This window comes from Telmatherina bonti, assembly GCF_933228915.1.
Source record: "Telmatherina bonti genome assembly, chromosome: 15".
Classification (NCBI taxonomy): Eukaryota; Metazoa; Chordata; class Actinopteri; order Atheriniformes; family Telmatherinidae; genus Telmatherina; species Telmatherina bonti.
Genome location: NC_136613.1, coordinates 35,793,631 through 35,805,079, shown reverse-complemented (window position 1 = coordinate 35,805,079; position 11,449 = coordinate 35,793,631). Strand labels below are relative to the sequence as shown.

Sequence of the window (11,449 nt, the reverse complement as noted above, 5' to 3'; positions counted from 1 at the left end):
ACGCTCCCAGCCCACAGGCCGCCTTCTGCGGAGCCTTAGGGGGGATGAGGACGCAGTTCCTCCGTCTGTCTCTTTCAGTGCACGAGTGAAGTGCACTTGTGAGCTCTGTCTTCACCTGGTTGTCATGGTGACAGGCAGGAAGTTGAGGTTGAGGCCCAAATTCAGCGGTGAGAGAGGCAGCAGCAGGTCGTGGAGGACTTTGTTCTGCCGCTGTGCTGCTGCAGAGGCTCTAATCCTGCAAGGCATTAAGCGCTGCCGGTCTAATTCCACCAGAGAGGACAGTCAGACTGCGTCTGTCTGCATAGGAGCGAAGTGCTGCCGTTCTGAGTTGTAAAAGCTGATGAATTGTCAGTGCTTTCTGAAAACAAAAGGTCTCTCTTGTGCTTAAAGTACTTAAAAGGGTTGTAGGAGCAGGGATGGGGGCGTGGTCTGATGCCAATCTCCTCATTGGCCGATCCTGTCGCTGTCCTTAAGCGCTTCTTTATCTTCATTCAGGAGATGACGAGCCATTATTTTTCACTAGAAATGGCAAACTAGAGCAAAGTAGCATTTGGTGATAGTCATACCCTTCTCGTCCTGTTGCTGGCCAGAACAGCAAGCGTTTCACTCAGTCAGATAAATACACACACTCGCACCAACCAACACACACATGCACACATGGATCCAACACTGATAGCTGTGTTTGCTGGACTGCACCAGTGTCGTGTGAGTTGCTCGTGCACACAGTAGATATAGACAGAATGGATATGTGTGCCGTACAACAGCGTCCTGTTTGTACAAAAGGTCTTTCTGACTGTTGGGATCCAGGAAGCTCGACCCGACTCAAGCACAGCCGCACTCCTCCACGATCATGTTGGGCACGTCTCTCTTGACGATGTTGTACTCGTCGTCGAAGTAGAGCATGGACATGGTGCTGAGCTTGGTGGGGATACAGCAGGAGTTCACCGCGCCCGGGCTCATCCCTCTCATGCGGTACTGGTTGACCACTGCGGTGTGGAAGGACGAAGCCGAGCCTGGGACGCCTGCCATGTAGGCGGGACAGCTGCCCTCGCAGTAGTTACCATAGTAACCAGCGGGAGCAATGATCCAGTCATTCCAGCCGATGAGGCGGAAGTCAATGTAGAACTGCTGCCGGCAGCACAAGCCGCCGCTGGTGCCGTCGCACTCCAGCCCCCGTTTACGGATTCGGTGTTTCCCGTCCACCTGCCGCGCACGCACCACCAGGAAAGGCCGGTGGGACGGGTCACCTGGATCCACCAGCACCGGAGCCACACCGGCGGGCTCACAGCCCTCGCAGTGGACCTGCAGGTCCTGCCTCCGGATGCCCTTCCCGAACACGGCTCGGACTGCCTCCGAGAGGGGGAAGGTGTGCCACCCGCTGCGTTTTAGATCCACCCGCTTCTCCACCAGAGCCCAGCGGCCCGTCCCCCCTCCTCCACCGCCTGGACCTCCCTCTGCGGTGCTCAGAGCGCCGGCTTCCTGGTAGTGAATCTTCACAGTGACCTTTCTCCGGAGGCTCTTCTCCGGACCGGCGGGAAGCAGACGGAAGTACAACCAGAGGTTGGCCTGGGACACAAACAGGTTCTGGTGGCCCTCGTTGGAGATGAGGAAGTACAGACCCGTCTTGGGGGATGTGTATTCATCTGTAGGGAAAAAAACCCAGAAATTTTTAGTTGATTCAAGCAGAACTGAAACACCAGAATCCTGACTCTGAAGGTAATTCTCATTCAGACAAGAGTCATGACTCATTCATAACTCCAGGAATCTGGTTTCATATCCACAGATCTGGAATCAGGTCTTTCTGAGCACATCGTACCGACAGGGTTCTGTCAGCAGGTCTGGACCATGCATCCAGGTCTGGACCATGCATCCAGGTCTGGACCATGCATGCAGGTCTGGACCATGCATGCAGGTCTGGACCATGCATCCAGGTCTGGACCATCCATGCAGGTCTGAACCATGAATGCAGGTCTGGACCATGCATGCAGGTCTGAACCATGAATCCAGGTCTGGACCATGCATCCAGGTCTGGACCATGCATCCAGGTCTGGACCATGCATGCAGGTCTGGACCATGCATGCAGGTCTGGACCATGCATCCAGGTCTGGACCATCCATGCAGGTCTGAACCATGAATGCAGGTCTGGACCATGCATGCAGGTCTGGACCATGCATCCAGGTCTGGACCATGCATGCAGGTCTGGACCATGCATCCAGGTCTGGACCATCCATGCAGGTCTGAACCATGAATGCAGGTCTGGACCATCCATGCAGGTCTGGACCATGAATGCAGGTCTGGACCATGCATGCAGGTCTGGACCATGCATCCAGGTCTGGACCATGCATCCAGGTCTGGACCATGCATGCAGGTCTGGACCATGCATGCAGGTCTGGACCATCCATGCAGGTCTGAACCATGAATGCAGGTCTGGACCATCCATGCAGGTCTGGACCATGAATGCAGGTCTGGACCATGCATGCAGGTCTGGACCATGCATCCAGGTCTGGACCATGCATGCAGGTCTGGACCATGCATCCAGGTCTGGACCATCCATGCAGGTCTGGACCATGCATGCAGGTCTGGACCATGCATGCAGGTCTGGACCATCCATGCAGGTCTGGACCATGCATCCAGGTCTGGACCATCCATGCAGGTCTGGACCATGCATGCAGGTCTGGACCATGCATCCAGGTCTGGACCATGCATCCAGGTCTGGACCATCCATGCAGGTCTGGACCATGCATCCAGGTCTGGACCATGCAAGCAGGTCTGGACCATGCATGCAGGTCTGGACCATGCATCCAGGTCTGGACCATCCATGCAGGTCTGGACCATGCATGCAGGTCTGGAACATGCATGCAGGTCTGGACCATCCATGCAGGTCTGGACCATGCATGCAGGTCTGGACCATCCATGCAGGTCTGAACCATGAATGCAGGTCTGGACCATGCATGCAGGTCTGGACCATGCATGCAGGTCTGGACCATCCATGCAGGTCTGGACCATCCATGCAGGTCTGGACCATGCATGCAGGTCTGGACCATCCATGCAGGTCTGGACCATGCATGCAGGTCTGGACCATCCATGCAGGTCTGGACCATGCATGCAGGTCTGAACCATGAATGCAGGTCTGGACCATGCATGCAGGTCTGGACCATCCATGCAGGTCTGGACCATGCATGCAGGTCTGGACCATGCATGCAGGTCTGGACCATCCATGCAGGTCTGGACCATGCATGCAGGTCTGGACCATGCATGCAGGTCTGGACCATGCATGCAGGTCTGGAGCATGCTCACTGGGGGCTAAATCTGACATCTGACTTGTATTCTCACCAGAAAGGTTTTGTCGCGCTTGCAGTCACAAACAGCTGATCAGATGGACACAGAAACATCTTTGTTTGACGCCGTTTGAGCTGTGGCACGACGCTAACGGCTGTCGCTACGACTTTCTTAGCACACTGGTAATAATAAACACTTTGGACGGAAGCCTCAGAGTGGAACGGTTCGGACTGAACATGGACAACTTTATCGACCAAGTCGACACCGACCACTGCAGATCAGGCTTGGTAAGACATGTTAGCATGATGCTAACTCGCTCGGTTGACTTCAGCTGAGTTTGGTTTGCAGCTGCATCATCATGACACTCGTTTCACAGAAAGACACAAACATGCACACACCAACACACACACAAAGAAAGAAAACCTGAAGAAACAGCTTGGCTTTGTTCTCGACTCAACATCAGTTACTGTCAGGTGACCCCTGTGGCGGCCCCCGATAGGCCAGCTGTGTCCGGCCAGTTCTGGGATCGGGGCCCAACTGGCTTCAGGTCCAGCTTTGTAAGTGGCAGGACCAAAGAAAAAGGGAGGAGAAAGAGGGGAGGAAGACCAGAAAGAGGAGGAAGGATGCACGGGACGGTGGGAGGGTGGCGGACAGGGCCAAGGCCTGCGGGGGGTTCATTGAGTTCACTGTTCGAGCCGAGCCGGGAGCCCACCCCTCAGGGTGGAAGCACCCTGAGATTGACAGCACAAAGCCCCCTGTGAGGCTCTGGGAGGCAGCCATGCTGCAGCGCGGCATTCAAACGCGTGGCTTTCCAGCGAAAAGCACGATGAGGTAAAACCACGCAGCATTTACATGACACAGGCCACTTTCTACAGCCGCACAATGAAGAAATCCCGAGTGTCTAAAGGTGGCGCTGGACTCCCCCTGGCAGCGTTTTCTCTCTTTTTCTCTTCAGAAGCCTAATGATGTCTTCCAAATTACCCCGAGGTAACTTGAAAGGTTTCTATTTCAGGAGATTTGGTACAATGTGCCCAAGCAGCTCCTTTGAAAGCGCCTAAATGACTTTGTTTGCCGACTGATGAGTGTGTGTTAATGTCAACAGGTGGCCACCAAAGACGGGGCCCCTCTTCAAGTTGCCCTGCGCCTCTTCCTTCTGCAAACCACAGCTTTACATTCACACACAGACCTGTTCAGACCAGCTCTGTACTCTGCAGCACCTCTCTCTCTCACACACACACACACACACACACATTTGCTTCCATCACAGCCAGAAAGCCGTGCATCAGCCCTCTAATGTGGCTGCAAAGCGTGCACATGCTGAAAGCTCTCTGCTGCCAGCAGCATGAAGGAATCAGCTGGCCAGCAGCTCTTCTCTCGCCGTCGGGGCTACAAGCAGCCAGCTCACCTCAGTCAGCGCCGTTTTACGTGCAACCGCTGCAGCGAGCGCTCAGTGACAGCCTCATCAATCCCCAGCTCATATGATTCTCTTCACTTTCTGCCCCCAGGACACTGAAATCACATGTTTCCCCACAATGTGCAGCATTTACTCCTTTCTGATTTACATTCTCTGAAGACAAAGACATCTTTAAAGCTGAGGAGCTGGAGGTCTGAGCTGTCTGGATGACCGGCTCAACCTCGAAGCCCTCGTCTCGACTCGAGCCTCATCCCGAGTCACTTCTCACCACACTGATTCAGACATCAGCCGGTGACGGGGATCTCGTATATCTCCTGACTTTCAGGTCTAATAAACATCTACATGACATGATCTGTTCCAGCAGTGAGTCTTCATAAACTTTAGAAACTGCGACTTCGTCCCCGTTGCTTCCATCACCACCAGGAGCGGTGGTGTGTGTGTGGCGACATAGCTTAGACCCGATTCGATTTGATTCTGATGTTTTGGGTGCCGATTTCATTTAAATTGTGATTCTCACGATTCCTCGATATTGCTGATTTTTGTAGACTAAAATCAAAAGAAAATGTGCAAAACTTTTTTTTGTTTGTCATTTTTCTTAATTTCAATGAGGAAAAAACAATTCAGTAGCCAGACCGTTATTCTGCTGCTATAATGTCCAAGAAGACAAGTTAAAAGATCAATAAATACAATAAAAATGACTGGATTATTTGTATTTATTTGAAAAAAAAAAATCTGTTTTAAAATTGTGAAGCAAAAAATCCTGACATTCGATGTTTCGATTTGATTGTCTCACCCCTGGTGTGTACCACTGTGGGGTGTGTTGTGACTGATGGCTTCTCCTTTAGGTGATCTGGGGAAGTTTTCTACAGACTCTATATGGTAAATCCACAATGTTATTATTTTAACTCTAAATAATGATCCTCTATGACTGGAATAAAGCCAAGAAGACGTTTGGGATGCAGCTGAGGTGGAGGTGCTGCAGTGAGGACAGCAGGTAGATAGTAGCAGGAAGACGTGTGGAAACATGGAAACAGTGTGTGTGTGTGTGTGTGTGTGTGTGTGTGTGTGTGTGTTTCAGACCTGAGAGAATGATGTGCAGATGAGAAAAGGCTTGGTCACTGCCGATCTATGTGTGTTATTTCTACAAACTTCTGGTTGCTCTTTATGCTGCTTTATCTGTTCATACATTTATTTTACATCATTTTAGCCTCAGAATCTGACAGCTGAAACGTCACGTCTCCATGGAAACATCACATCTCCATGGAAACATCACATCTGCATGGAAACATCACGTCTCCATGGAAACATCATGTCTGCATGGAAACATCACGTCTGCATGGAAACATCACGTCTCCATGGAAACATCACGTCTGCATGGAAACATTGAATCAAAAACAGCTAAACCTGACTTGGAGCTTAAAGATTTAAATGAATGAATTGTTTTCCTCCTCCAGTTACAGACAGTCTGGCGCCGGCCTAGACACGCCGCCGCTGACCCACACAGGTCAGTGTGATTATCAGTGGGCAGTACACCTGGGTGGGCTCGGGTGGAGAAGGACCTGCTCCAGCGTGTCTCCACCTGCGCCACCGAGGCAGAGGAGAAGCTGTGGAAGCGGGCGGAGAGCTCCACAGCTCATTACTCAGAGCTGCTGTCGACAACGCCACGCGGCGTGGAAGGACCGGGGCCTCTGACATGAGGCTCCTCAAGGTCTGCAGGAACTCAACAGGCGGTGAGGAGGTGTTGGAGGGAGGTGGGAAGGTGGAGGTCTGAACCTGATGCTGTCAAAACGCTATCACATAAATCATTAATGGGATCAAGAGCTGGACAGCAGCAGCCCTACCTTGGACCCCCCCTCCACCACCAACCCCCCCGCGCAGAGTGAACGTGGAAACTATCTGGACCAGGTCCAGGACTGCTGTACCCAGAGAAGACCTGCCAACCTGATCCTCGGCAGGAACAGAGGCTAATCTTGGACCACTTGCTGGTTGTATGGCGGTCCTGCACGGACCCCTTCTCCCCCCTCCCTCTGTCTTTGCTTGTGTTTCCCGCTCCGCTCCTGTGGATACGGGATACCGAATCCCTCAGCAAGGCCCGCGGGAACATGACAGGTGAGAAGGGAGATTGGCATTATCTGCCTCACCTGTCCAGGGTGACTTGGCAGACCTCTTCCCTCTGCAGCGCTGCAACTAGAGATAAGGACCGCGGTTGACCCTGAGCCGAGGGGGAAGCAGAGGACAGCAGTTGACCTCCCCATCCCACGCGCAGCAGATAAACACTGACCCACAGCCATTTGGCCTAAACATGTGCCAACCTCACACCCCCAGCCCACCTTGTCCTAAAACAACAAATCATGGCTCCCTCATGCTTGTGGGACAAGCTCCACTGGCTTCAGAGCGTTCTGGAGACCCTGCCGCTGAGCCGTGCCCCGGCTGGCAGCATCCGATCTGAGGGGTGTGAGCCAACTGGCCAGGAGGCAGATGGGGTCCAGGGAGCAGGGACCCGAGCCAGCTCCATGGTACAATGCCACACAAAGGCTCAAAGGTGTGAGGAAGAATAGAGCTAGAAAAAAGAAGTAGAAGTAGAAGAAGAAGAAGAAGCAAAGGAGCCCAGTGAACCTTTAGAATGACAAAAGCATTCTTTTCAATACTGCAATATGGGCACACACACACACACACACACACATGCGCAATATCAGCCCCCACCACTACCATGCCCCTCCACCCTCACTCCCCCAGCACAACCCCGCTGGGACTCGAATGTCTCATGCATTATTCTGAGCAATTTCTTTTGTTTTGGCTGCTTTTTTTCTCAACACTGACATGAAGAGTTCAGCAGGAACACACACTGCTCTTATAATAATTGCCTGGCTTTTGTTCCCTTGTCATTAGGGTGCTCGGATCATTCCCACTGGAGGGCAGGACCCAGCGGCCCATTCAGGGCCAACGGGAAAACACAGGACCGTGTGTGTGTGTGTGTGTGTGTGTGTGTCTTTAATTGTATGTTTTCTTTCTGTTGAACTAACAGTTTGTGTAAAACTCATGTTTCTCACAGCAGCAACAGACAATTATTGGATTCAGTCAAGTGCAGAGGAGTTAAGGTGTGTGTGCAGTTGCAGCGGGTGTGTGTGTGTGTGTGTGTGTGTGTGTGTGTGAGGAGAAGAGGAAATGCTGAGAAGTTTAGATAAATGACCAGTTTAGAGACTTTATGTGTTTAAAAGAGGCTTTCTGCCTCAGAGATGAAGCTGGAGTTATTTCAGCCCCCTGACAACACTGGACACACACACACACACACACACACACACACACACACACACACACACACACACACACACACATTTTGTTGTTTCATCAGCCTAAAACGGAGGGTTTAACAGTGAGGAGTGACGTAATGAGGAGATAAAACCGGATCCTTCGTGGCGCGGTGTGAACAGTCTCATGTCAGGATCAGCCTAACCTAAAATGTAACCAATCAGCGGGATTGATTTGGTGGGATCATCTCACCTGCTTCCACTCAGACCTGACACAAAGTTAGAAGGTTCACGCGGGGGTCGCTTCACACATGCGCATTAAATGATAGCTTCTTACCTGACTCTGCGAAGCTGATGATCTCGGAGGTCTCTGCCTGGACCTCGTTGCTGAAGGCTGCGTGGCCGTCCAGGCTGGGGATCTCTACCCGGCCGTCCTCCCGCACCTTGCCCGCGTGCAGCCTCCGCAGCGCCGTCACCATCGCAGCCTTGGGGATGGGGTGGGTGATGTTCGGCCTGTCCCTCATCTGCAGCCGGTTCAGGATGTGCCTCTTCACAGCCTCCACGAAGTCAATGTCGACCCGCTCCGCCTGGTCCGGCGTCCGGAGCCCGCAGGACGCGCACGTCTCCTGCGGGCCGCTCTGCGTCTCCGTCCCGCTCCCCGAGCTGCTGCGCGTCAGCAGGACGCACGCCGCCAAACATGCCAGAACCAGGCTGTGCGAGCTCATGTTTCACAACCTGAACTTTGAGTCCAAAACAAATAAAAGATCTGAAACACACACAGTGACTTTAAAGCTACTTTTAATGCACGGAACGCGCGAGTTCCGGGAGAACACCTCCGCGCGCTCACAACGACACCTCAGGAAATCCCCACAAGCCACAGAAAGATTTGTATTCCCCAAGCTGCAGGAAGTGTGAGGCTCCAGTCATGGTGCATTCAGCCTGTTCTCCTGCTGAAAGGTGCAAATAAAAAGTTCATCCTTCTGACTACAGAGTTGTGATTGTTCACGCGCCTCTGGTGAAACCTGGATTCAGACACAATGACTCTTTATGTGGAGAAAAAGCCAGCTGGTTGCAAGGTGAAGTTCAGTGTGCGCGTGCAGTCTGAACCAGTCAGAAAGTCCACTTCTCCAGCTGCTGCGCTGGTTCCGCGTCCTGTGCGCGCAGTCCGTGCGCCTCAAGATGCTGCTCGCTGAGACCCTTTCTCTCTTTGTAATCACGACAACAGGGGCTACGCACACCCAAAGTTTTTATACAGGAGTCCACACCACGTGGGGACTTCCATCAAATGGGCGTAAAGGATTAGCGCGGAGCTTGAAAGCGGCGCAGGAGAGGAGCCTGGAAGAGTCCGGATCCACAAGTCCTCCTCTCCAGCTGAGGAGCAAACATGCAACTTTTAATACTTAGATGATCCTCATGCAGAGCTTTCTTCACATGGTCTCTTACTGCCAGCCTTTTCAGCATGAAGTAGCCAAATGTTCCATTTGTAGATTTTAACTAAATAAATACGACTGAAGACATGCAGGGGCCTACAGGGGACTTCAGCTTCCTACCAACACCCCGTGGATTGTTTAAAAAATAACTTATAATAATAAACTGAATTAATTTAATCACGGTCCTAAAAAGAAAACCTCACAGAGAATAAAAGTGTGGATGAAATCCTGAAGGGAAGATGGAAGTTTAAATGAGCTGAAGGCTCGTCATGCTGATGAGCAAACAAACAGCGCCATCTACTGACAGACACACCTCATTACGCTGCAGGCTGGAGAAGATGGGCAGAAACAGGCGTGTTTGGGGCACTGCTGCTTTCCTAACTGTTTGTTGTTGTTGGTTTTTACCACTTTGACGTGTTGTCCTGTAGGGGTGGCAGGAGAGACACACCAGGTGTTTAAACGGCAGGTGATGCAGGCTTTTAGAATTAGCTTGGGTGCAGTAGGTGTGTGTGTGTTTCTTTTTCTGATCAAATCAAATCAAACTTTATTTGTATAGCACTTTTCGTGCTAAAAAACAACAAAAAAAAAACAATACAAAGTGCTTCACATAATAAAACAATTGACATCAAATAGATAAAACACACACACACATACATCCACAGTCCTCTTACACCAGAGGTGTCAGAATCCAGTCCTGGAGGGCCGCTATCCGGCAGGTTTTTGTTGTTTCCCTCTTTCAACACAGCTGATTCAAATCAACTGGACCCAGCAGCTTCTTGTCAACCTAATTATGAACTTGTGAAGTGTGTTGGAGCATGGAGACAACAAAAACCTGCAGGATACCGGCCCTCCAGGACTGGAGTTTGACACCTGTGTCTTACACCATGGGCGTAGCGGACACGGGGTACACGGAGGACATGTCCCCTGCACTAACCACATCTCTGTCCTCTGTCCCCCGCGCTTCTTACAGCTATTATCACCACTTGATTACTTTTTTTTACATGCTGAAACGTGTTTTTCCGAGCCGCACCTAAACGCATCACTTCTGGGTAGAAAATAACATCAATTTATTTGTCTTCCTTTGACTGTTATATTTGTAAAGATTTAATTAAGTTTTGTGGGAGTTAAAGTTTAAAGTAAATGAGTTTTACGACTGCTGGTTATTATTTTGATTGAATGATTTCAATAATGTTATTTGATGAATAAAATCAGATGTCAGGCTACGCAGCATTTCAGTAGTTTGTTTTCTGGATAATTTTTTACTCTTAATCATGTAATTATTTGGATGGAAACTTTTTACTTCTATGGAAGAAACATTGTTCTAAAGTGGTCCAGAGACCAGCAGGATGGAGACAGTGGTCCAGAGACCAGTAGGATGGAGACAGTGGTCCAGAGACCAGCAGGATGGAGACAGTGGTCCAGAGACCAGCAGGATGGAGACAGTGGTCCAGAGACAAGCAGGGTGGAGACAGTGGTCCAGAGACCAGCAGGATGGAGACAGTGGTCCAGAGACAAGCAGGGTGGAGACAGTGGTCCAGAGACCAGCAGGGTGGAGACAGTGGTCCAGAGACCAGCAGGGTGGAGACAGTGGTCCAGAGACCAGCAGGATGGAGACAGTGGTCCAGAGACCAGCAGGGTGGAGACAGTGGTCCAGAGACCAGCAGGATGGAGACAGTGGTCCAGAGACCAGCAGGGTGGAGACAGTGGTCCAGAGACCAGCAGGATGGAGACAGTGGTCCAGAGACAAGCAGGGTGGAGACAGTGGTCCAGAGACCAGCAGGGTGGAGACAGTGGTCCAGAGACCAGCAGGGTGGAGACAGTGGTCCAGAGACCAGCAGGATGGAGACAGTGGTCCAGAGACCAGCAGGATGGAGACAGTGGTCCAGAGACCAGCAGGATGGAGACAGTGGTCCAGAGACCAGCAGGGTGGAGACAGTGGTCCAGAGACCAGCAGGATGGAGACAGTGGTCCAGAGACCAGCAGGATGGAGACAGTGGTCCAGAGACCAGCAGGGTGGAGACAGTGGTCCAGAGACCAGCAGCAGGGTGGAGACAGTGGTCCAGAGACCAGCAGCAGGG

The 11,449-nt window shown here is 51.6% G+C and overlaps 1 protein-coding gene across 1 annotated transcript; it reads right to left on the bottom strand.

Annotated features, from left to right (window-relative positions):
* Positions 1 to 822: 822 nt before the first annotated feature.
* On the bottom strand, positions 823 to 8,666 carry inhbb (inhibin subunit beta B; the record flags this gene model as incomplete). The annotated part of the gene is made up of 2 exons (XM_079254827.1): positions 823 to 1,643; positions 8,279 to 8,666. The coding sequence occupies 2 exons, from the start codon at positions 8,664 to 8,666 to the stop codon at positions 823 to 825; spliced, it is 1,209 nt and encodes a 402-aa protein (XP_079110953.1).
* Positions 8,667 to 11,449: the final 2,783 nt, after the last annotated feature.